At 46.7% G+C, this 26237-nt stretch overlaps 1 protein-coding gene across 1 annotated transcript in view; it reads right to left on the minus strand.

The window, feature by feature from the left end:
• The window catches only part of LOC149367286 (ubiquitin carboxyl-terminal hydrolase 24-like), a 183727-nt gene that overhangs the window by 16944 nt on the left and 140546 nt on the right, over window positions 1-26237 (minus strand). Inside the window, exons 43-51 of the mRNA XM_089554944.1 lie at window positions 25381-25645; window positions 21984-22087; window positions 17689-17799; window positions 15968-16061; window positions 14187-14306; window positions 11399-11494; window positions 8097-8208; window positions 6956-7056; window positions 1963-2076 (exon numbers count right to left, since the gene is read on the minus strand). Of these exons, the coding sequence (XP_089411070.1) occupies window positions 1963-2076; window positions 6956-7056; window positions 8097-8208; window positions 11399-11494; window positions 14187-14306; window positions 15968-16061; window positions 17689-17799; window positions 21984-22087; window positions 25381-25645 (1117 nt within the window). The remainder of the gene's footprint in view (window positions 1-1962; window positions 2077-6955; window positions 7057-8096; window positions 8209-11398; window positions 11495-14186; window positions 14307-15967; window positions 16062-17688; window positions 17800-21983; window positions 22088-25380; window positions 25646-26237) is intronic.

The following is a 26237-nucleotide window of genomic DNA, read 5'->3' on the forward strand; positions in this document are numbered from 1 at the left end:
CTTCTCCTGGAATCCACTTCGTTACCCTTAAGGACCAGCGGTTGTCTTGCCTTCGCATTACATGCCCTGCCCAAGCCCATTTCTTCCTCTTGATTTCAAGTAAGATGTCATTAACCCGTGTTTGTTCCCTCACCCGCTCCGCCCTCTTCCGATCTCTTAATGTTACACCTATCATTCTTCTTTCATAGCTGACTGCGTTGTCCAGAATTTATACAATATGAGAAGAGAATTTTTCAGGCTGCTTTCTGAACCACTCAAAAGCAAGAGAAAACGGAATAAGAGAGCGTGAAAGCTGGCTGTCCGCACAAGTCCCGGACATTTATTGGTTGAGTGATCATCTGAAGTAGTAGCCCCCTGTGCTGAACCCCTCATTTTGAAATCTGCAGTATGCGCTGTCTTGTTTTCCTGCACAGCAGTTACAAACAGCATCTTAGAACCATTACCACAGTAGAGAAAAAAAACTATGGCCACCATTTTTATTAATTTATTTTGCAATACTGCTGGCTTTATTTTGGCCATGCTTATTTAGACAACTATAGTGGGACTGGGCTTACTGCTGTCACTGCCATAGTCAGTCATGAGACGCTTGTTTATACCAGTTTCACAATGTCTGCATGTGCATGCTGGCACACCTCCTTTAATTCTCAGCAAAGCAAGTCAGGCAAACATGGTTCTGGTCTCATTACCCATGCTTTTCAATGCAGGCAAGCATTCATCCTGGAACGCGTTGCACCTTCAAACATGCTAACTTCTCAGTCTTCTTAATTCAGTATACCTTCAGATGGCGTTGACTGAAAAGACCAGGACTAAATGTTATAGTGCTCTAGCAGACTGTTTCCCCGTTACAGCCAGTTGCCATTAACTGGACTTTAACTTAGCTTAACTTAAATGGACATTAACTGGACTGAGGAAAATAGAGCAATCACTAGTGGCAAAAGTAAACACCAGAAAAAAAAAAAAGACTCGCAGGATGGTTATGAATCTCTAATGTGAATGTTTTAGCATTACCTTTGGTGTGAGAGGAAAGAATTTCTCACACATAATCAGTTTTTACGTTTTTTTTTTTCAGATATAAATTAATCCGTCATGGTTTATGATGAATTCTGCTACAAAAATCATTAGACATGAACGGTGAGAAAAAAAAAGAGGTGGTACCATGCGCCATGCCATTGTTTGCATTGGATTTTATGGTTACAACCTATGCATCGGGTGGGCACAGTACTATTTCCAGGCCTAGCAGGGGAAAAAAAAAAAGAGGGCACACACAAACACACACAACAATTTGTGAATGTTCAGCACTTAGTTCCAGTGTGGTGCTTCTTGGTGCTTTGTGGCACCCTCTGTGTGCAGCGATGCAAACTAGCATTTGCAGACACTGTAAAATCGGGGTAAGAAAAAGCTAATGCTCTGAAATTGCAGTTTAGGTCATCAACGGGCAGGCATTGCAGACCTCTGATAATGACCGACAAAGCTGGTATGGTACTCGCCCACATCAAGAGCCTCAGAAGTCACAAAATTAGATTGATTAACTATGTTAGGACAACATGGCGGCGGAGGGTCTAGTTCCGGGTGATGTCACGAGAGGGCGCTAGTGTATCGCCAAGTCATCATCATCAGGTTGAGCTGCCGCGGCGGGAAGAAGGGAGATGAGTGCAATAATGGTTGTTGGCGTGGGAGCCCGTGCGTTTTGGAGTCGTGTGAGTGTGTCACCGCCAAAGCATGACAACTACTAAGCAAAAGCATGCCGCTTACTCAGGAAGTACAGCATAATTTGCATCACAAATTTCAGAAGGACTAAACGAGATTTAAAATAAATGAGTATTGAATTACAGAAGGTTGGCTGTGCCCTGATTCCCATACGGCTCCTTTGATACAGACTTAAGTGCACAGTTCGTGGAACAGGCACGCAGACTTTGCGACACCTGGGGTGAGTATAACGAAACACACAGCCACACTGCTCACCATGATCAGTCGAATGATGAGACTGGAAAAGGCCTCGTTGCAGATGCTGCACTGCAGGATCATCTGTGTGAGGATGTCCATGAAGCCAGTCGTCTCCCGGCAGGCAGACACAACCTGCAGCATAGCCGAGACCAGATGATGTCAGCAAAGCAAGATGCCAGTCTACCACAAAGTGGCAGATTTCAAAAAGAAAAAAAATGTTTCCGTTTAAACTAATAAATGGCAATTTAATTCACTGCAGATACAAGAAAACACTTCACAAAAATAGTACCGCAGGTCAGACTCCATGGGTAACAACTTGGCCCCCTCTACAGCTTCACAGTCTGCCTGTTCATACAATGTGGAAATAGAGAAGACATCCGCAGTGCTAACAGCCAAACCCGAGCAGCGCGCGAACTAGTGCTGTGACACACAGGAGAAACTGATAAATACGAAGCCTGTTGAAGTGTGTAAAATGTTAGAGTTACCTGGGTTTCCGAATCATCCGAAATCAAAGCAAGATGAAAAAAGGCAAGCCTAGAAAGTTGTTCATCCACTTTCACCACCACCACTGCGTGATGGTGCACGATGTACTGAGGAGTCTGATCAAGTGTCCCGCTGCTTAATACAGGCTCACAAGCCTAATACGCAACACAGCGTAAACAAATCGAACTCAGCCACTCATGCAGAGCGACCCGGTCTTCGATTTAACCAGGCTAGTGCCAGCTTAAGGTTCGAATGGTCCCGTGAAATTTACCGTATTTACTCGCGTAATAGGCGCACTCGCATAATAGGCGCACCCCTAGTTAGGGCGCGAAAAATCAGATTTTTTTATTTCCGCGCATAATAGGCGCACCCCGAACTTGGCACTGTGATCAATACTGTATTTACACGATTGCAAGCCGACGCCTCGCCACCCCCCGCTTCCCAATCTTTATTTTAACAAAGTTTTTGCTGAACTGACTACTAGTCCCTACTAGTGCTGCTGCCGTCGCAGCTGCTGCGGACCCAGAGCACGTACAACGACATCGCGTAGAACAGGCGCACACAGTTTTCAGGGATGCTCACTTTAAACGTCTGTTTGGAAAGTTTCATCTCCAGCCGGAAACGTTCCCGATTTAGGCCCGCGAAAACCTCGGCGCCTGGAGTCTCGTACGAAAATTTAGGGACGCCGCAGTCGCAACTGTCGCACTTCTCGGCCACGTCGTATTTTCCGACCTGCCGCACGCTTGCCGCGTTCTTGCTGCCGCGTTCGAGAGCAAACTCCCAGCCATATAGCTGTTAAAAAACAGCAACGCTCCGAGGCAAAGCCATAAACCATGATAACTATCGCGCTACCGCAAATCCCGGCACTTGACAGCAACAACAACAACAAAAAAGAAAAACGAGCTGGAGATGCTGATGGCGATATAGATAGCGAAAGCTCGCGGCGGAGGAAAACGATGATGATGATGATGATGAGCTTGGCCTTGGGCACGGAGATAGAAGCATTTAGGAGGCGAAACTCGCCTCTCTCCCGCGGCCGCGGAGAGTCACAGGCGCTGTCTGCTTCCTTCGACCGCCGCCGGATGCCGCCCTCAGCAGGTTCCCGAGGACGACGCGCGCTCGCGCCGTCGCGTGCATTTCCGTGCTTCCGCGGGAGAGCATATTTGCGCGGCCAACATTTTCTTCGCAAATGTCATGCTGCCCTGAGTTATCGTGCGGTAAAACGTGGCCTCATATTACGGGAGGCAATTTACATTCGAATTCTAACTGTTGATGTGCCTGCGGCTCGGCGCTCTTCCACTTACTGGTGGGCAGTGCCGCGCGCGATGGCTGCCCTTTTTACTCACGTCGTGAAGGAAATTCGTTGGATACTCATGAAGCATGCGAAGGATATTAGCTTTGTGTGCTTACCTTCAGGGTCTTAGGGACCACGATAGAGAGGCATGCAGCAAAGCTTGCTGAAGAAGTAAAAAGATGAAGAGGTGCATATGCTCCCGGCGCAAGCATCGGTCATAATTAAGGCAACACGTACATCATAGCTTGCTGATTCGCGTGTCCTCTTCAGTCGGAACAAATCACTGGGAACAAGTCACTGGGAGCCTTGAAGGAGATGACGCTTTCTTTGCAGGACTTGTATCCGCTATTGCAGTTCGGAACAAAGCACTTACGTCCCATCGTATGCTACAGCGAGGCAGTAAGGCGTGCCGGGTCCACGGAGATAGACCAGGACTCGAGCGCGAGCACTCTACCACGTCGGTCACACAGCTTCTGGAGACTAGAGCACACGACCCCACCCGCTGTTTCGAGGGTGTTACGTGTTACAGAGTATTCCTCATTTATTTATTTTTTCTTGGTTTCTTGCCTTCCGCCACTTTGTGTCCGAAGCTGCTAAAAGATTTGGCGGAGCTCCTCTGCAGGGAGTGGGGGAGTTTCCCAGCCGTCACTGTGCACAAGCAGGGCTGTCTTCCTCGCCGTTCTCAAGACAGTCTGAGCTGGGCAGCGACGCATATTGTGTTAGCCCATTTTGACCCGAATAGCCAAATAGAAGAGCCTGACGTCTCAGGCATGGCTAGCTACAATGGACCGCTCCACAACAAGATGAAAGAGGCCGCTCGGTGACACGAAGCCGTATCGATACGTGCAGTGCCCAATTAGCGGTGACAGCGTTGTGATTCCCTTGCAGCTAAAGAGGCAGGGGAGATAAGGAACCAGCTGGGCTCGTCCATCGTGGGACTCAACCCGCCTTACAGGGAAAGTACAGCGTTTGGAAGCCCGCTTCAGGGTCCCTCTGACCGCAGGGGATGAAAAGGGAGCGGTGCAATGTTTAAAAAAAATTGTGAGCCCCTCCGTGGGCTGGCTAGTTTAGCCACAGCTAGAAGCACGACGTCTACAACTACTTAGCCGCTGTTCTCCGTGCAAGCCGGCTGGAATGGTAACATTCTTGATACCCCATCAGCGGCCCCAGACCACAAACGGAGCGGTTTCCTGTAACATCCTGCCAATATGTTCCCGCACTGCTTTTTTTTTCACGCTCCGCCGTCCCGAAACCGCGCTACGCACCGCGCAGCGCGGTGCCTCGCGCTGCCCGAGCGGGCACCGCGCGTGAGCGCCATCTACCGCGCGCCACGGAAACCGACCTCCCTTCCTCTCCTCCTCTGTGACGTTTTCTGGTCGCCCGCGCCGGCCGCGGGGCCATGTAGTTGCGCCTCCTAAAAGCCTTCTATCTCCGTGGCCTTGGGCGGCGTCTGGAAGCTCCTGTGCGCGTGTGTGGCCTCCGCGATCAAGCGCCCGTTGCGCGCAGCCGGAGCCGATCGCGGAGGCCTCGGCGCGTGCATTCCGAAAGTTTCGGTGCGGCCCTTACATGGACCTTTTTTTTTTAAACATTTTCTTCGCGAAAACGGGGTGCGGCCCGTACACGAGTGCGTTTACGCGGTGTGTTCAATTTTGCGAGTCGAAAAATTTCCGGAAATTTTACCCCGCGTAATAGGCGCACCCCGAACTTTGAGCCGGATTTTCTGGAAAAAAAGTGCGCCTATTATGCGAGTAAATACGGTATATTACAAAATAAAAGACCGCAGAAATTCTACGAAAATTCCGGGATTTCGCATTACCTAAACAAGCCAGGTGCACGTGTGTATGTGAGCTAGCATGCCATGTTTCATTTCGCTTTCAGTTCGAGGATAAGATTTCAAGGTCAGTCTTCAGGCAGAGATCAGCGAAATCGGTGACTGGGGACCTTAGTGGTAGAGCACTATAAAATTTTAAGACCGCTTAACACACCTTAAGAGGGCACTGTGACAGCGGTGTGTTCTAGATCCATTGCGTATGAATGGAGGTTAATGAAGACGACGACATGCAATGCAAAGTGCGAGAGAGAGGCGGTTAAACACGAGAGGTGATCGGCTGTGGCGATGGCATAGTGCTCTCGTGCAGTGGCCAGCGAAGTTGATCTGTTCACAGCACCGCGGGTTCGAAATCCAGTCGTGGCCACATTTGTTCCTTTCTGCAGGTCTCGCTGGCTTCAGACAAACCGACAATGGTTTCTTTCCGAGACAGAAGACTTAGCACTTCCACACTAAAACTTTCAATTCAACTGACATTTTGAGATACGCGAGTTCGAGTTATTAAAGGGTCAGTCTACTCACCGAGATGAGTGTATAAATAATAGCATATTCTGGTAGCTGGCACCCTATAACATCAATAGCGAGGGATCTGCTCCCGGTTTAGGCAGGAATTTATATTTTATTTCGGCGTTGAAAGTCACGTAAAAATGCATGGCGGCGACCCCAAACGCTCATTTTGTTCAAGAAGGTGGTAGTCTTTTTTTTTGTAGAAGCATAAGTGAATATACTACGTACCGTTAGTATGCACCAATGTCACAGAAACGTACGTTTTGTTCTAGTAAACTGTAGAAGGCCTACCGCTCGCTTTTTCTGTAAATCACATGAATATTTATAGTTTTACGTACGCTCAACGAGGGCACATTCCCACTTTTAGTTCAGCGTATGCTAGCAGAGACGCAAAAATAAACAGCCTATAGTGGCGCCATCTGGTCGTCAGGACGGGAACCACTGCTGTAAACAGACTCTCCACTTAAGCCTAGAAGCGGCAGAATCGTCACTCTAATTATTAAAATAACGCAAATTTATCAATTAAACGTTTTCTTATAGGCGAGATGAGCCGAAGCGAAAGACCCGCGCCCGATTTATGGCCAGTGAACGCACTGATGGGCGCCGCCATGTTTGTCGCCGCGCGGCGGAAATCCAGATGGTTGCCAGATGAGACTACCACCTCATACAGATGTGTCCCCACATCAATAAACTCTATTTTAAAATGTTCTACCGCATTTCTTGGCACCACACCTGGCTAAACGGTAATTTGAGTAATGAGCTATCGGTTGCCGCAAAGAAAATATGGCCGATAAAATTCAGTAGACTGACCCTTTAAGGGTTTACTGTAGCTGCACGTAGCAGTTTATACTGAAATGGCCTGTATTAGAATTCAGAGATGCTGCCCAGGTTACCCATACCTCTCGCAGGTAGCGTGATGCACCTGGCCCAGACAGTGCTTTCCTCACAGCCTCTGGCATGGGGAGAAGGTCCGACGGCTCTGGATATGCATCTAGGGGCTCTGGAAGGTGTAAAGCACAAAGGAGGGATGAGAAGTGATTAGAAACTGCTTCACTGACTTGAAAAAAAAAAGAAAAGTTAGTGCACAGGGCCCTGCAAGATGCCATAAAGAGTCTTTGCAACCACTAAAAGAAATACAGGGGCCGCAGCTGGCAACCAGTTACACTTAGCAATACACCACAGCTGTGGGGAACACAAGAGAAGGCACGCTGTGCGTAAAAGAGAATGTTTCGAAAGATTCAGGGGGCACTTTAACGATCGAAAGTGCGCTAGGCGAAAGCCTTGCCAGGCAACTTCGGCTGCTACTGTGACTTGGACTGGTTAGTCACGACTAATATTAACCAATCATAGCTAGTTAGTCATGACTAATTAGTCATAACCCATGACTAACTAGCCATGATTGGTTAATGACTAACTAGTCATGGCTAATTAGTCGATTACAGGTTAATGACTAATTAGATGATGACTGGTTAGTCACGATAACTAGTCATGACTGGTTAATGACTAGTTAGTCATGACTTGTGACTAGTAATGACTCACTTCAGCTGTAATGGACGGACAGAATCATGGCAGAGAGTATGAGCCGTTAAAGGCTTTTGCTTTAAAAATGACATTCCAAGTAAGCCGAGCCCAGATTTACAAGCTTTATAATCTGCTTTACGGAAATGTGCTTGGCATGGCGTGTTAGTTTTAGTGGGCAGTGTGTGACATGTAGAAGCTTTTTAGGCATTAGCCTGCTACATGTCCAATTTCCAATTGTACTGTCAAAGAAGCACATAAACAAGAACACAATTCCTATAACAGAGTCATCTCTTCACACATAAAAAGAGCAAAAGAAAGCGAACGGCTAGGAGGACCGCCCAAAGCTGACCTACCGCCGTAGCGCGACTTAACATCTCCTTCCAGTGCCTTCCAACATCTACACTAACAAAGCGATAGGCTGAATTTATAGCCTCCGAGGAAGTGAAAATCCTCCCACAAAGAAGTGTCTCTGCCAGCCCGAGCTGCCACTACAGCCGAGGAGGAACAACAGCGCCTTACCGCAGCTGTGGAGGCAGGAGAGGTCGCAGGCCAGCACCAGATTGATGAGCGTGCTGTGCAGGTAGCCAAACTCGTGGATCTGCGTGTGACTCCAGCGTCGGGTGAACGACTCCTGCGAGAAATGACACTGACTTCAGCTTCCTGCAACGCTGCGTCTGCATTCGAGTCACTGCTCTTTATCGATGATTTTTTTAAAGCACCGATGGCTGTCGACCACCCATTCTGGGTAGACAGTCCCGTTTGTCAATGGGCTTATAGGGGGTAGTGCCATGGCGGGAACAAAAATGAGGGTGAAGGAACAAAGTCAGAATGCTAGCTGCAATGAACAGATAACACTTCAAGCAACACAGGCGTGCGTGCTTGGCTAGACAGCAAATGGGCCAGTGATGTGCGCTTGGAAAAAAAAAATGCATGTCGTGATTGCAGGAATTGTGAAAAAACAAATTTCGAGGGGGCATTTTGGTGGTCTAAACTGTGATGAGGCGAAAGCCTTTCCCGCAACGCTCTCCAGCATCCTTACGCTAGAGAAGGAGAACTGTATATATGCGTTGGCTGGAAGTCGGCCTACCTAGCATAGCGGTTAGCACACTTGACTATGAAATGGAAGGATGGTGGTTAGATTCTTGCCGTGCACAAGATTTTAGGATTTTTTTCAGGTTAATGACTAGTTAATCATGACTTGAGAACTAGTAATGACTAATTGTGACTTTCACTTCAGATGTAACTGATGGACGGAAGGACAGAGTCACGGCTGCGAGTATGAGCCATTAAAGGTTTTCACCTTAAAGATAAAAAGATAAGTTCATCACATAGTACAGAGATGTTGCCAGCATGTTAATATGTAATCAAGATGTCACCCATGTCTGCGGTAGATACCAAGATGGTTTATGGAATTTAACGTCCGAAAGCAACTCATGCTGTGAGGGACGCCGTAGTGGAGGGCTCTGGAAATTTCGACCACCTGGGGATCTTTAACGTGCACTGACATCGCACACAGCACACGGGCCTCTAGAATTTCACCTCCATCGAAATTCTGCCGCCACAGCCGGGATCGAACCCGCGTCTTTCGGGTCAGCAGCCGAGCGCCGTAACCAGTGAGCCACCGCGGTGGGAGACACCATGAAGAAGCCGTCAGCCATTTTTCTTGTGCCAAATCAGAGTGCCTTTTGATGACCCTACACAGACTCCCGAATACTGCTGGAAAATGGCTGCATACGCGTAGTGTATGCGCAATGACGAGAGCAGTATTTGCGGCGCGTACATCTTTTAGTGTGGTCTGCAATGTGCCTCAGCTGTCATCATTGCTCATGTATTAATTGCGATGAAAGACACCCCACGGACACAGGTAAACGGGCTTTACATAAAGGCAACTGGGAGCTTCATGCAAAACCGGCTAGAAAGAAATAAGCACTCCTGAACAAGAACCCAGTGAAAATTACAAACGAGCTGTATGGATGTTGCAATGTCAGAACACGTTCTGTCAGTTTTGCTACCTTAATATCCAGTGCACAGTCCACCGGCTATACTTGTTTAAAAGATGAAATTTCGCGCTGTGCGGGCTAACTACAGGTGTGGACCGAGCCATACTTTACAGTACAATAGAGTACTGCGCTCAATGACAAAGAGTAATGGCAAAGATATCAACTCTGAAGATATCAACTGGGCCATACTAATCAGCGCAAGCACATATTTCTTTCTTTTTTTTTATGTGTGGCCTGCTTATCTGGCCTCCTCGGACTATATACCGGGTGCGGTACATGTAGTAAACAAAAATTTTTTTTTCGGTAGTTAGAAAAGAGCTCTGCGGACTAGTCACTGGGCGTGGATGTAAATATTCTCGGAACTTCAGTACTGAGCAAAACGCCCATTTCTTGTCAATGTCATTTGAAAGGCATGCAAGTAACCTGAAATCCTTTCGCATAGACTTCCTGAAGGCAGCATAGTTTGATTTAAAAGCAATCAGCCCCGTCAGGTCACATGTCTCTTAATGAAATGACAATGATAAAAAATTCCATATTCTCAGCTCAGGCATGCAAGGGAGCCTCATGTTCAATTCATTTTCCAGTGAATAAGACTTCAGTTATCTATACTACGATCCCATAATTGAAGCTCTCTCAATCCGTGCTAAAGAACGGTTCTCATGGCTGGTCTTCCAGCTACACAACATTAACACTCCCACTTAAGGGGTGACGAGGGTCTTAAAACTAACTTTTTTATTTGTGGCTAGAATCTCATGAAATTTTGCATACATGTGCGTTTTTCTCTTCTGATTCCAAATATGTAATCGTAATTGAGCTGGTGGTCTTAGACCAAAAGTTATTTAGAATTCTAGAGTGTAATTAGGTAATTTCTTAGCAGCTTTAATAAACTTTCTCATTGCATTTTGTTGCTTTTAATTGCATGAATTGATAGCCAGAGAATTCCCATACCTGATGAAATTCTTACTTTTTTTTCTTTAGGCCATGTATAAATAGCAATTTAAAATTAGCTTGACGAGTTGCAGTGTCAAATACTGCGACCTTTTACTCTCGACATAGTATATCAGGATGACATGCCTTTAGAGAAAAACGAATGTCACCAGGTATGGCAACTCTGTGGCTGTCAATTCATGTAATTAAAAGCAACAAAATGCAATGAGAAAGTTAATTAAAGTTGCCTCAGCAATTACCTAATTACATTCTAGACTTCGTAAGATTTAAGACCACTAGCTCAGTTATGACTACATATTTGGAATCAGAAGAGAAAAACGCATTTGTGTGCAAAATTTCATGAAATTCTAGCCATAAATATATAAATTAGTTTTAAGACCCTCACTCCCCTTTAAGCCAAAAATGCACACATCCCAATAAACAAAAATGCATGCAAACAAACAAACTGTTCAGCAATAAAAAGGCCAATGAACAATGAGCAAGTACTATGGAGAATCCCATTAACACCTCTTTTTGGGCTAGTCGGTGCATACTTGAATTAGAGGGAAAAAATAGCGCCAAACCATGCATACCACAAGAAAGTAACGAGGACGAGACACAAGCGCTTGTGTCTCATCGTCGTTCCTTTCTTGTGGTATGCACGGCTTGGCGCTATTTTTTCTTTTAATTCAAGGAGAATCCCCCGTGTACATTCAGAGATGCTGTGACCCAGAAATGGAACCACCAGAAAAGATCGAAGGTGCAATCATCACGGAAATAAAAAAAACAACGTCGAAAGAACAATCACAACACAGCTCGCGCAATTCACACCGACACCTCGAAGGAATTGCAGAATCCAGCGAAGAAGAGAAATTCAAGTGCATGGAGACCCACCTCCGAGTCCATGTTGGCCCCGAGGGGTCCCAGGAGAAACACCATGAGCTTCTCGAAGGCACCCAGCCTGAAGAGGTGCTGGCACGCCTTGGCACCCTGCAATGGGCACAGGAGGAAACGGAATTCTTTATCAAGCTTTACCTGCTTCACTGTTCATTTCACAGCACAGTAGATTAGTTCTGTAATGCACAACACATCAAGCAAGGAAGACGCAGTACGGCTGAAGGGAAGCAAGCTCTCACTCCAACCTGCTGATCGAACAGCAGCTGAAGAGACTAGCCTTGTGCGAATACGCTGTGTTTTATGGTTCGAAGCAAATTCAAAGTAAATAGTAACTTCCTGCAAATGATTTCGAAGAACATATTTCGAATACTTCTGCCACACCACAAAACAGGTCGAACAGCACACAATAGGCGTTTTTGAAATCGTGAGATTTTTCCATTAGAACACAAAGCGGTTACATTGAAAAAACAAACAAACAAAAAAAGAGACTCCACTGAAGCCCTGCTTCACGAAGCCATGTCAACATATACTGTGTTGAAGGTGGCAGGTTTGGGAGCTGTGGGTATTACACGCCTCGTGCTAATGCCTGTTCCCACCTTGATTCGCAGAGCTCCATGCATCAGAAAATGTCTGCCTTTTATGAAAATTACCATCCAAAGTGCCAGGGTTGACCGACATGCAGAGCCGGCAAATCTGCAGTGCCTAAAATAAGTTCAGCCGAGCTGCTGCCAGTTCCTGTTGTGAGTTATGGAGTTCCATGTGTCAAAAAATAAAACTGTCAATCGTGTACTTGCATGCAGATCATACTGACACTCCTCGGAATTGCTGCCGCCACTCCTATCGACTCTGTTATGAATGCAGAGTGTGCAGTTAAAAGTAAAAAAAAATGAAAAATCCTTCCAAACAAGCGCACAGAATAGCTGAATGCTACTGGGCATAGCTGTAGAGCAAATATAAAATTGAAACACGCTGTGGCATCCCTGATATCTCGTTTGTCTTGACTTTATCTATGGTGCCATGCTTTGGTTTCGATTGTAGGTCGACGCCCCCACTTTGGATTTTCAAATTAAAAAAAAAAAATAGGTCGACTTACAATCACATAAATACGGCAGATGCACAATGTGTCCTTTGCAGTCATTATATTTCCAGAAAAATAAATCCGATTTGTGGTCTTTATTAGTTGCATGTGTCCTATAAACACTATTCTGGCCAATGCTACCATTCTTTACAGAGATTACAGAGATTACATTCTTTACAGAGAAGTGGCCCCAGAATACAGTAAAACCTCATTAATACGTACCCGCTTACCAAGTAGTTGCGGTTAAAATGTAGTTGTGTGAATTCCCCGGCGCAGCCACCATTGAAACCAATGTATTGGCTGACCGCTTAAAACATAGTAGCCCATGAACTGCCTACCGCTTAATGCGTACTTGCCGTCGCGGTTTGGCTGGCGCCATGCTATTACGCAAAACGTTTTCCGCCTTTCCAAAGAGCATTGTCAACGTGCAAACTGCTGGCGATTCAACACTGCGGCCATTTTGGCCATGTTCCAACGAGCGCCGACGAGTGTGGCGATGTCCATGTCAATGGGGAGCCCAAGAAGCGTCGGCCACTTCTGCATTCTTGCACACGAATGCATCGTCGCCAGCCCTATCGCAGTAACCATCACCGTCACCCCCCCACTCTACCCATGTCATGTGATCTCGCTACACCTCGAGGAAACCTCGCAGCGCGCGTGACGTGTTGTGGATGTGTTGCAGTTAGGCAAAGCGCGTCTTTGTTCCGTGTGCGCGCGAACGGTGGGCACCATGCCGAAGCCTACGCGACCGAAGTATCGCATGCTAACAGTTAAGGAGAAGTTGGACATTATTCGTTCAATTGAAAATGGAACTACGAAGAGTGCACTAGCGCATGCGTAAAGTGCACATACGTACGTGTATTTGTTGGATATTTACTGTGCCTGAATTTCTCCTCTTTTGGGGCACAAATAATGGCAAATTTTTATTAGTTGGTCAAGGTGTACTACCGGATAGTGCGTACTATTCCCGCGTTCCCGCCAACTACGTATTAACGGGCTTTTACTGTATTGGACAGCACATTAACATAGACTGCACGTGGCCAACCACTGCTATCAGTGGAGGTACGCACACTACGAGGTGGAGCTGAGACCAAGGAAAAGTACAGAGCTTCATAAGCCGTGCCAAATTTTTGCAGCATTCTGAATTTAAAAGAAGTGCACTGTGTGCAACCATAACGCTCCACAAAGAAAACATCACTTTCCTGGAAACGCAGCAGCGCTCGCTTTTTGCTTTGAATTTGTATCTTTTGACACGTGGTTCTTTGCCACATCTGCCAAGTCTGCAGCCACCAGACACTAACGCGATTTCGCAATTTTGTCTTTCTTTTTCTTGCTTTCCATCTTTTAGCATCTGTTAGGACAGTGTGGCAGCGGAGGGTCTAGTTCCGGGTGATGTCACGAGAGGGCGCTAGTGTATCGCCAAGTCATCATCATCATCATCAGGCTGAGCAGCGCCGGCAGGAAGAAAGGAGACGAGTGCAATAAAGGTTGTTGGCGTGGAGCTCGTGTGTTTTGGAGTAGTGCAAGTGTGTCACCGTTGAAGCGTGACACATCCTCTATGTATGTGCACAGATTTCAAAACAGCACAACTAAAGGAACGAGTCACAAGTCAAAAGCGTGTCCGAGCTTCTGTTCCAAGTGCTTTTTTTGTTTGTTTGTTTTTAAGAGCCTCAAAGAGCACGGCTCGCTACAATGACACCCCCTCACCAGCTGGGCGTAGTTGCTGAGCAGGCAGAAGTACTGGGATGAGTGCCAGCAGTTGTCAGCCACGTCTTGGTCCAGCAGGTTGATGAGGCACGCACCCACAATGTCCAGGTCCACCTGGCTCTGCGCACGACAACGATCATCATCATCATCATCAGCCTGACTACACCCACTCCAGGGCAAGGGCCTCTCCTCCCATGCCTCTCCAATTGACCCCCTGTCCTTCGCCGGCTGCGGCCACCGTATCCCCGCAAACTTCTTAATCTCATCCGGCCACCTAACTTTCTGCCGTCCCCTGCTACGCTTGCTTTCTCTTGGAATCCACTCCGTTACCCTTAAGGCCCAGCGGTTATCTTGCCTTTGCATCACATGCCTTGCCCAAGCCCACTTCTTCCTCTTGATTTCAACTAGGATATCATTAACCCGTGTTTGTTCCCTCACCCACTCTGCCTGCTTCCGATCTCTCAACGTTACCCCTACCACTTTTCTTTCCATGGCTCGCTGCATTGTCCTTAGCTTAAGCTGAACCCTCTCTGTTGGCCTCCACGTTTCTGCCCCCTAGGTGAGTACCGGTAAGATACGTTGGCAACAGGATGTGTGCTATGTGGCCCACCTACTCTGAGCTTTTGACAGTGAAAGCGCTCAAAGAGACAAGGACGACAGAAAAAAAGAGCCATACAAAGCAATTACTTGCAACTGATTTTATTTCATGCGAAAAACAAACAATGGAAAACCAACTCGCCCACTCACTTCCATTATCCACTACTCTGAGTGTTCTGCATTCCACAGTACTTAACCGCCGTTGTGCACAAACTTGCTATGCGAAGTGATGTGGAATGTTATTTTAATATACTTATCTGGCTCACAATGGTCCTATTACTCAAGGTGGCAGAAAAAGACACAGCTCAACTCACAGGCTGCAATAAGTTAAGCAACAGCTTTTGAGACAGGCAGCCAACAGGGCTCAAATTTAAGGAGTATAGACATTATTATGCATGGACCACCTCTTGATATTCCCCTATGATTGGTCAGTCTCATATAAGAAAATTTAACCTCTTACCTGTTGTGGTTTTGGTTTAAACGGTTTCAACAGTCGAGCAATGGCTATGATGCCAAAGGTAAGTACAGGTCACACGAGGCATGAAAAAACTACGATACAACTGCCGCTCTGCATTTCAATTAACTACAATGCTGCCTTATGAGCTGGAATCACAAACAAATAAGCAGCGATTGTATTTCAGTTTTAGGCATGCCTCACTGGACCTATACTAACCTATGATGTCACTGCCATCGCTTGGCCGTTGAAACCGAAACAGGTGAGAGAAGAAATTCAACCATAAATTATTCAGAGGTCACAACTGGTGCTGGTGATCCATGTATAGTAGTGTGTCACGCATCATTACAGAGAAGAAAATGTGCAATAAAAATTTGCTGCCTATACTCCTGTAAGCTTTTACACTGGGGCCACACAAATTTTAGGCACAAAAGAGGGGGGGGGGGGGGGGGGAGGAGGGTTTTAGCTCTGCTAGTCCTTCCCCTTGCCCCACCCTTGGTAACTATACCATCAGTACAGCTAAGTGAAGCAGGAGAGTTGGTACCTGAGCTTGTCAGCAGATCCTGCTCAAGAAACCAGTCGAAAGAACAGAAAACAACAAAAGAAGCACGCAGGACAGGGCCCGTCTCACCCCACGCACTCCTCTCTTAGTCCTCTCTCTTTTCGACTTTGTTTCTCAAGAATCATCCGTGAAATTAGCACTGCCATTTCTGCAGAGCAGTGCGCTCACCCCTTCGAGCTTGTGGCAGAAGACCAGTGCTTTCTCCAGGATCTGGGCGAACGTGTGCCGCACTTCCTTGTTGAGGCACTCCAGCAGGTACAGCCTGATGGGGGGGGAAAGAGGAGGGCAACACAACATTGCTCCTTTGCACAGCAGGGAAACAATTCAGCAAGAATTCTTCTTGGCTGCAACCTTAGGGAGTACCTATTGCGTACTGCACACTGCCGCATATAAGTCAACATTTTTTTTACAAAAAAACGACCCTAAGAAATTGGGGGCCTAGCAGTACGCGGAGCTGACCCAGTTTTGGCAGAGGTGTAGTTAGTACTCGCCCCATGCCAATTCCTGTTTCTGGCAGAATGCGTGGAGCGCCATGTGTACAAAAAAAAAATTGTTAATTCATAAACAAATCAGCTCCTTTGGTGAAAACGGATAGCAGGCAGCAGGCTTTGCCTCACTACATGGGTGTCTGATGGTGCAGCAAGCATTAGAGTCACGGTTAACGCCTTATCTCACTTTTGTCAATTTTGCGCAGAAGATATAGCAGCAAGAACAGCTGGTAGCCAGGCAGTAAGCATCCATTTGTGTCTCTCGCACCCATAGATAGTGCCTCGGAACCAGCGGTTGTCATAGCTTTGCAACTGCCATCCTTTGCTCACGTCGACTGTCATAGAGGCGACAACCGATAGTAGATGAGTACTTTAGAGAGGACTCCCCGCTCCACATAAGTACCACGGGTAGAGGCGACAACAGCGCTAGCTTTTTGTCCTGGTGTCCAGCTTTTTACACAACACCGCTGTAACGTGAGGAAGCCACACTAGCTGGTGTTTGCCACCGCTGTGTGCTGCAGTGCTTCGCGGGGAAGCCAACCTAACTGACCTGCAACCTAGCAACCTGGCCTCTTGTTTGTTTTTTTTTGCAGCCTCGGCAATCACCAACAGCACCTTTGAAACGGTGCTAAAACTATATAAAAGGTCCCCCCATAGATGCTGTTCTTTGGCTGATTAAATTTTGCTGTTTCAGTGCGAGTTTTTCAAGAAAGTTCATAGTACAAATTTTGGCTATATCAAACCATTTTAGCTTTTTACCTGTTCACAATAATGAGGTTTCACTGTACTGCCTTTTATAATTTTCATCTGTGTAGATCATCACAAATGGTATGACAGATATACTTTTCGTGTTTACGCAATTATTTTTGTCTTCTCCAGAGATTTGCAGCTCAAATTGATAATGTCGAAAACTGCATTTATCACGTTATACTTTGATACATTAAATTTTAATTTGAAAATTTTCTGCTCAGTGCGAAAAATTCATAACGGATACTTTGAAAGCGGCCTTTTTTTCATGTAGTGTCAGGAAAAAAATTTCTAGCTTGGAAAGTTTTTGAGTTATAAACCCTAACTTTCTGCGCATAGTTTATAACAAAACTGGCACCAATCTGTGCGTTCCAGAATGTTTTTCATATCTTTTCTACAAGAGATAATGTCTCATCAATACATTTTTTTTTCGTTTCCAGATTTTTTGTGTACTTTGCTATTTTTTTCGCTATATTCATATCAAGTATTTGCATTCAAATGTCTTCACAAAGCACATTCTATTGCCATCATTTTCATGTAAATCTTGCTTTTTACACCTTGCATATTCCGCAGAGAAAAATAACGTCTCAGACCTATCAAACATTCATTTTTTTCCCACAGTCACAAAATAGTTCAAGAGGTCCTCATACTCACTTGACCACACTCGCCCCAGCGCTGGCGATGTATCGCAGGAGCCACGACGCGGCGTCCTCGCTCAGCGACATGATGGTCTCGATGCACTTGACCCACTCGCCAATCACAGAGCTGCACAGAGAAGACCGACTGCATGACAAGCAAGCTCAGGTAGAAGCTTCAAGAAAGGGGCAATAAATAACCTCAACTATACACTATCCCTCCATGTCCCTGAAAGCATTGAGAGCGACGTCAGTAGAATGGGGCTATTTTCAATGATTGTATTTATCCACGTAATTGGTGCACCTTTTTTTTCCCCCTAAATTAAGGCTTCAAAAAGGGGTGTGCAAACTACACGCCGATTTCGTGAATGCGTCCAAAACAAAAACAAAAAAACAACGTTAACTCAATTATATAGCCCTCCGCCCCGCCCCACGCTATGTAGTTCTCCGCAGGATGGCGTGAAGTCAGATGTGCAGCTGAAACCAAGAAACGAGTAAACAATACAATCGTGGACCTAGCAGTCAGAGCCAAATGAGGGTAAAAGGCGATAAAACGGTGCCCTTGCGCGCAGCCCAGCTGACTAGTGGCAAACCGGACAGTTTGGTAGTTCAACTGCTTTCCAGGAAAGCAACCGGTAGCGTGAGTGATCTGGGTTGGATCCGGGTAAGCTGCGTGCAATTTGTCCCCTCACCACTCGTACCTTTTGCAGTCGCATAATGGTAATGCTGCCGTGCTAATCTTCCCAAGCATGCCTTCCGCGCACTTTCATGCACGTTTGGCATGGGAGGGAGTGTAAAATGTGGGAGTAATAGTTAAAAAGAAGACAGTGTAGTAAATTAAGGGAGTTCAAAATTACGCGAGTAAATACGGTATGTGCAAACAGGCATTCAAAAGCTCAAACTTCAAGAGAGAATTCCAGATGAGCTGCCCAAATTGTACAGTCTGTGACAGCGCTCGATTAGAGCAAGCCGTTTCGGTGAAAAATGGTGCGGGGCAGTACTGCCAGAAAGTGAATGCAGTTCTGACATGGCAAAAATTTAATTCCATACAAGACAGCCTAAATGCATCACAACTCATGACACGTGACTGCATACCACAAGAGTGAATACACCAACAAGCACTAACCTCTACGGCTTTGGCCACAGTTTGGCGCCGATCCTCACAGCTACACTAAACACAAGTCCAAATGCCATTTTTCAATTTTCATTTCATTTCAATTTTCATTTTCATTTTTCAAGAAACGACACACAAACACGAGCGCTGACTCACAACTCCGTCCGTCTGTTATAGATGAAGCGAAAGTCATAAGTAGGGCCCGGAAATTTAGGCATTTGCCAAAACATGCCTATACAGTAGAACCCCGTTCATACGTTTTTCACCGGACCGGGAAAAAAAAACGTAACAGCCGGGAAAACGCAACAGTGAGGAAAGCACCGAAAATTAATGAAAACAGTGCAGCTTTGACTTGAAACAATTTATTTCCGCATATTGGACTTTAAAAAATCGAGAATGGTGGATTGCAGTTTCTTTCGCTCGCTGGAAAGAACAACGCGTTTCTCAATAGCAAAGGCCGCATTGCTGTCAGCGTTGCTTTGCGGTGCGGCCATACAGCATGCAGCAGTGCTGTGCAGTTCACGCGCTCACTGCAGTCCATGCTGAAGCGACGTTGTGCACAGCGTCAAGCATTGAAATGTTCGTAGGCTGCTCGCCGTGCTGCTCCGCGTAGGCCGCCCTGACTGCCTGTCGACTGCGTTTAGTACGTCCAGCTTTTCCTCAAGGGAAAGCGCCTTCCGCTTACGCAACGCTATCACGCCATCAAAGCACGATAAAGATGTTGTTGCGACTGAGAGAAGGATGAAAAGGAAATTGCACGGGCCTGCCTACTGGCTCCAGCCGAGCCACCACCGCTGCCAAGTGCAGATAGAGGAGAGTTAAAAGATAAAAAGAAAGAGTGAAAGAAAAGAAAAGACGCGCGTCGCAACAACTGCGTCCGCCGAAGCGGACGCTGGCTGAGAAAAACAGATAAGCGACCGCAGCCGCGCCTCCTCGTCACCACCTCCCACGATAAAGATCGCGGCATTCGGCGTTCGCGAGGCAGATAGCCATCTAGTGGCGGCCTCTCCAACTCGCCTGCGGCTTCTTGCAGCCAGTTCCGTAGCCAAGCCTGGCCAAGACTCGTCAAAAATCAAAATGCCGGTTGGCGCGCATTGCCCGGTTGGGTTCGGGGAGCCCGGTTGCGACATATCATGCGGGATCGTTTCCTCAGCTACGACGTAACAACGGGGTTCCCAATACATTGGATCCTATGGAAACTATGCCGGGACCCGAAGAAAACGACGTAACAGCCGGGAAAACGCACCAGTGAGGAACGTAACAGCGGGGTTCTACTGTAAATGCCTAAACGGGGGATTTTTGCACTTGCCTGCCTTTTTGCCATTTTTTAGGAAAATCTACCTATTTAACCACACTTTCTGCCTATAAATGCCTAAATCCGGCACTTCGGTCCTCGGTCTGTCTATGTATGGTGAAAGGCACACGCTGATGCATGCGCAAAAGGCCGAACGTTTTTCTAGAATAGTAACTTGAACATAGTGTAACGAAGTCTTTATCTCAAAGTGTAGCAAGAGGCGAGTTTGGAAAGAGACCTGACATAGTGCAATCTTCTCAACATTGACGGAAAGAATGATTAAAGTTGGAAAAGGCTGGACTCTCAATAGATGAATCGTTGAATTTAGTGGCAGAAGTACCGCAGCGCTTCGGGGACTGGAAGGAAACGGCGCTTCTGCTTCTACGAAGATGCAACAATTGGTAGAAAAAAATAGATACCTAGAAACAATTTCCCAAATCAGAGACTTTCTACGTGGAGACGATATGGCCAGATCACCTGAAGGCCTAAGCCTTTATCAACTCTCATGGTCTAGGTTCGCGCCACTAACTTCACGTGATGTCAAAAGAAGCCTTTTAAAGTACAAAGCTATGCTTAGCGAAAACCGAATGAGCTTCAAGTTCGAAAACCTGAGAATGCGCTTTATTGCTTCAGTTGAGGACTGCGTACGCTCCGTGCTTGACTGGCAAATCTTGTACTTATGAACAAAGAGTGTCATTCAAAGCGCCTATTTTTGCTTTATAGTGCCTATTTCAATATTTTTTAGAGCCTAGATGCCTGCCTATTTTGGGGTTCTTTAGTGCCTAAATTTCCGGGCCCTAGTCATAAGTAGTCAACGAATTAGTCATGACTAACTAGTCATTAACCAGACATTGACTAATTAGTCATTACTTGTTAGTCATTAACCAATCATGACTAGTTAGTCACGGGTCATGACTAATTAGTCATGACTAGCCAATCCAAGCTGCCCCATTTAAAGGGACACTGAGGAGAGCACTATTAATATTTTTTTTATAGCAAAATCCGATAGTTCGGCATTTCATGGCTTTGTTGCCACTTGGCCGGCAGCGAAAGATGCATTTATTTCTAAGAAATTTGGATTCGAAGTTGAAATAGTTTTTCGCGCCGCTCTGATTCAAACTTGGGATTCGTCTATGACGACAGAGGACTAAGAGACGTGAAACATGACGTGCACATGACGTAACGCAGACTCCGTGATTTCTGGCGGCCAGCAGTGCGGCCCAGCAGCAGCCGAAAAGAAAGCTACCGCCGGCCGCACGTTGAAGGCATCTATCGGCTATTGCGGCCGTCGCTTCGTTTACATTTGCACCGGCGTTTTGCCAGCGTTACAATGGATCCCGTTCTCGAAGTCGTCAACGAAGTTCTCGCAAATAGACGCCTTTAGCATACCGTACGTGTACCTTGTTACCGTTAGCGGAATACCGGGAGCCCCCATACCGCTGAGAGCAAGCGCTGATTGGTCCCGGCGCTGCAGGAGCGCGCGTAGCTATCGGGTACGTGGCGCCATCTGGCGACGTCAAGGAGATTTGCGCATGCATTTGCTGCGCCTCAGTGATTCGTAGCTTCTCGTGTGCTAGTGTTGCGAGAACTATTGGTTCTAGCAACACTGTTTTGTGCTATGACGCCATGAAGCTTGTACTTGCGAGTTTGGCCTGTGGCGGCGATACCTGTATTTTGGTTCTTGCTCTTTTCTATGTTACAGGAGCTTTGTTGTCAGTATGAATGGCGTTTTTGTAATCAGGAGCTGGTATTCTGTCGATGCAAGTCAACTTCAATTTCTCCTCAGTGTCCCTTTAAATGGTCCTTTTAAATGCATTAACAACTAGCCTGGAACCTTGCTCTTCTGAAGTGCCATTTTTCCTTCCTTCAGAGGGTCACTTAATGCTCCACACTGAAAGGTATTTACCTGTCCTTCTTCTTGTACTTGAGGTAGGTGTTGAGGAAGAAGTTCACCGCCAGGTTCAGGCTCTGCACCATCAGCTGGTCGTACTCCGGGTGCTGGATGTTGTCCTGGAAATATCACACACACATGCAACAAGTGTGTGGCGATCCCTAGTCAGGACCACCCTGACAACGCAACAGGGCTGTAGACGCCTGCTGTCAAGCACTGCCCGACAACTCGACAAGCTTTTCCGTGGTTGAACTGCACGCGTTTTCCTCACTACCCATGATGTGTCATCTCTTCAACTCATCATCATCAGCTTGACTACGCCCACTGCAGGGCAAAGGCCTCTCCCACGCCTCTCCAACTAACCCTGTCCTTTGCCAGTTGCGGCCACCGTATTCCAGCGAATTTCTGAATCTCATCCGCCCACCTAACTTTCTGCCACCCCCCGCTACGCTTGCCTTCTCTTGGAATCCCTTCCCTTCCCTTCCGTTACCCTTCCGGACCAGTGGTTATCTTGCCTTCACATTACATGCCCTGCCCAAGCCCACTTCTTCCTCTTGATTTCAACTAGGATGTCATTACACCGCATTTGTCCCCTCACCCACTCTGCCCGCTTCTGATCTCTCAACGTTACACCTATCATTTCTCTGTCCATAGCTCGCTGCGTTGTCCTTAACTTAAGCTGAACCCTCTTAAGCTGGAAGACTTGGGCACAGAAAAAAACACCACTAATAAACATTCCAGGATTTGCTCTTGCAAAGCAGCTGTTTTCTCTCGAGGTGCCCAAAACTGGCGAAATAGTTTCGTACCGGAACGGCCACAAAGTGGGTAAGATTTTGAACTGCAAAGGGTTAATACAATGGGTTCAGGCTGTCGTCATGCAGTTTCTCGTTTCTTGTGAAATCATCACAATCTGCTCTGAGGGGCCATCCTGACTGATCGAGAAAGGTTACAGACTTTGTGACATCATCACAACCTGCCCATCATGGCAGAGGCTACCTGGCCAACCGCCCCTGAATTCCAAAGGACCCCCTAAATTTCTGGAGGCAGGCCCAGCCCAGGAAATGGATTAAGGTGAATTAGTGGGTCAGATTAGTACTAGCCCACAGGATAATTCAATGGAAGGTACTGGAACATTCTAGAAGGTGATGACTCATTCACCGCATATAAGGGCACAAGAGGCAGTTCCAACTAGTGTTTTGGCATGAAAATCGAAAGAAGGACAATAGACACTCACTGTAAACACCATAGCAGGCAACCTAAAGGCTACTGCATTTTAAGGCGAAAGCCTTTAATGCCTCATCGTTGTACGCAGCACTTGTCGACAGAAATGTCACGCTTTTCAGTTGGTCGAAACGGTCGTGACGTCACAGTGCGCGAATTTCAAACGGGGCCAATTGTACTTTGGCTAGTAACCAGGCAACCAATTGAAAGGATCGTATAGTGATGCTCCAAGTAAGTGGGAATGAGCTTAGTTAATTGCTTAATTACTCAATTAGCCTAATGAACTTTTCTAGTCAGGCCATATAAATAAATAAAACCAAGTAAGAAATTGGTCGAGCTCGGGGATCGAACCCCGGTCTTCGGAGTGTGAGACGAGCATGCTATCCACTCCGCCATGCCAGCTCGATGGTTTGGAATGAACAAAGGGTCTAGGGAATACGGTGTCTTCGCTCACTCCCATCCTCCTCCCTTCCCTTCTGGCGAGGTTTAGGTGTCCACCGAGATATGAAAGACAGATACATTTCCTTTCCTCAAAAACCAATTTACCGATGAGCGAGGAATAGAATCGAATGGGCGATGGCGTTCTATGGACTCCTGGAAACATTGCAAGACGCTGCCTTCCACTCCTAGAGGCGAAGCTTCACATCTTAACCACACATCAGTGACCACACTTTAGGTCAAAAAAGTGCCCCCCTGAATTTTGACGGGTGTCCACCAAGATATGTGAGACAGTTACTGGGTAATTTCCTTTCCTCAAATACAATTTTCATTTTCTTCATTATGGCCATCTTTGTCTTTGTCGGTCTTCTTTCACTCCCACTTCCTCCCTTCTTCTACAGTGCCTTTGGACACCCAGATGACAGAGAATTACTGCGCCATTTCCTTTCCTCAAAAAGCTTTGCAAGGCATCCCACGGAACCGTGGCGTTCCTCCCTGGGCAACACTACAACACGCTGTCGCGTTCCACTCCTAAAGGCGAAGCTTAAGCGTCATTAATTAGCAGTTAATTACTAATCAGGCACAATCAGTAATTAACCATTAATTAGTGATTTGTCGTCACTTAGTAATTAGCACTCAATTACATGTGACGCCACCAGTGCCACAGAAGCAGTCAAAGTGGTGCGGAAAACGCTTTCGCCTCTACACACTTTGGACAGCCAAAGTGCCCCCTGAATTTTTCTACTCTAAGAATGTAACAAAGAAGGCTCTCAAAGTTTTTTGGACACTTTGATAGTAGTCAAAACAAATAAACTTTTTCTAATACCATTTTTTTTTATACTGAATTATCGATATAATCAAGCTATTTCATGATCCCCTTCAAGTTTGATACATACTGTAGTATTAATTGCAGTCATCCTGAGCCCTAGCTATAGCCCCCCCCCCCCCCACCCCTCTGCTATGTTTTCCTTTCTTTGTAATCCACTCAGTTGGTCTTAACAGAACACTGCTCATTTGTTTTTCGGGTCCTATATCCCAACACAATCCACTTCCTACTTTTGATTTCACAAAAGGTATCAAAGCATTATAATACTTTATCATAGATGATAGCATTACCTACGAAATAAATACGATACAAATACAATGCAGGGGTCCGCCGCATCCCTGTTCCATGGTGATGCCCATCAGACCCATCCTCTTCCCAAGCAACCGCCAGCGTAGTTCGCGCAATGCTCCTCCAAACATCATCATCATCAGCCTGACTACGCCCACTGCAGGGCAAAGGCCTCTCCCATGTCTCTCCAATTAACCCTGTCCTGTGCCAGTTGCCGCCACTGTATTCCCGCAAACTTCTTAATCTCATTCGCCCACCTAACTTTCTGCTGCCCTCTGATATGCTTGCCTTCTCTTGGAATCCACTCCGTTACCCTTAGGGACCAGCGGTTATCTTTCCTTCGCATTACATGCCTTGCCCAAGCCCACTTCTTCCTCTTGATTTCAACTAGCGTGTCAGTAGCACGCGTTTGTTCTCTCACGCAATCCGTCCACTTCTGATCTCTTAACATTACACCTATCATTTTTATCCACCTTCCGAACTAACCTAACCTTACCTGACTAACTCGGGTAAGCTCGGTTACTAGGCAAGATCGTTCGTGCGGTGACCAGATTCTTAGTCGGCGTTGGTGAGTGTATGAGTGCTTTTGCACTAATAAACGCAACAAAATGCTGCGCAGCGGAAGACCGAGAGACCCACCATGTTGATGGAGGTGAGGGCGGCGACAAAGTCGAAGTAGTGCGTGTTGTAGACGTCCCGGTTGCGGGCGAACAGCAGGTTCTGCTCGCGCACCTGCCGCCCAATGTGGGCCGGCATGCGGGAGGGGAACCAGCCCTGGCGCTCCCCATGGTCCACCAGCCGCGTCAGCTGGCTCAGGCTGTCGCCACGTTGGCGGGCGCTGCTGCCCGCAGAGGACGCTGCTGTCGCCGCTGAGGCGCTGGGTGTGCGGCGCACTGACGACGACCTGCGTCCCAACATCCATCACAAGCCCTTTATTAAGGCGAAAGCCTTTAATGGCCCATACTCGCGGCCATGACTCTGTCCATTACATCTGAAGTGAAAGTCATAACTAGACATTACTAGTCACAAGTCATGAATAACTAGTCATTAACCAGTCATGACTAGTTAGTCATTAACCAACCATGATTGGTCATTAACCATTCATGACTAGTTAGTCATGACCAATCCAAATCACCATTTTGCCGCCTCATGTGTGCCTACAGCCGTCGTCTCGTTGGTAGCTTACTTAGCATGCACTAAGGTGGCGCCACTGTCGGGCGCACTGCTCTCTCGCCAGACGGCTTGCAGCAGACTGATGTAAAAAGAAAAAGAAAGAATAAAAAGAAAGAAACGAAGGCTTTCGCCTTGCGCACTTTAGATTGTCAAAGTTCCCCCTGAATTTTTCATGCACCAACTTAAATACAGTGGAACCTCGATTATACGTCCCCCGGTCATGCGACGACCCGCATTTTACGACGAATTTGTGCGGTCCCGGCAAAACCCCCATAGAGACAATGCATTAAAAACCTCGGTTATACGACGCAAATTTTAGAAGG

This window comes from Amblyomma mixtum, chromosome 1 (assembly GCF_055824585.1).
Source record: "Amblyomma mixtum isolate Tamu chromosome 1, ASM5582458v1, whole genome shotgun sequence".
Classification (NCBI taxonomy): domain Eukaryota; kingdom Metazoa; phylum Arthropoda; class Arachnida; order Ixodida; family Ixodidae; genus Amblyomma; species Amblyomma mixtum.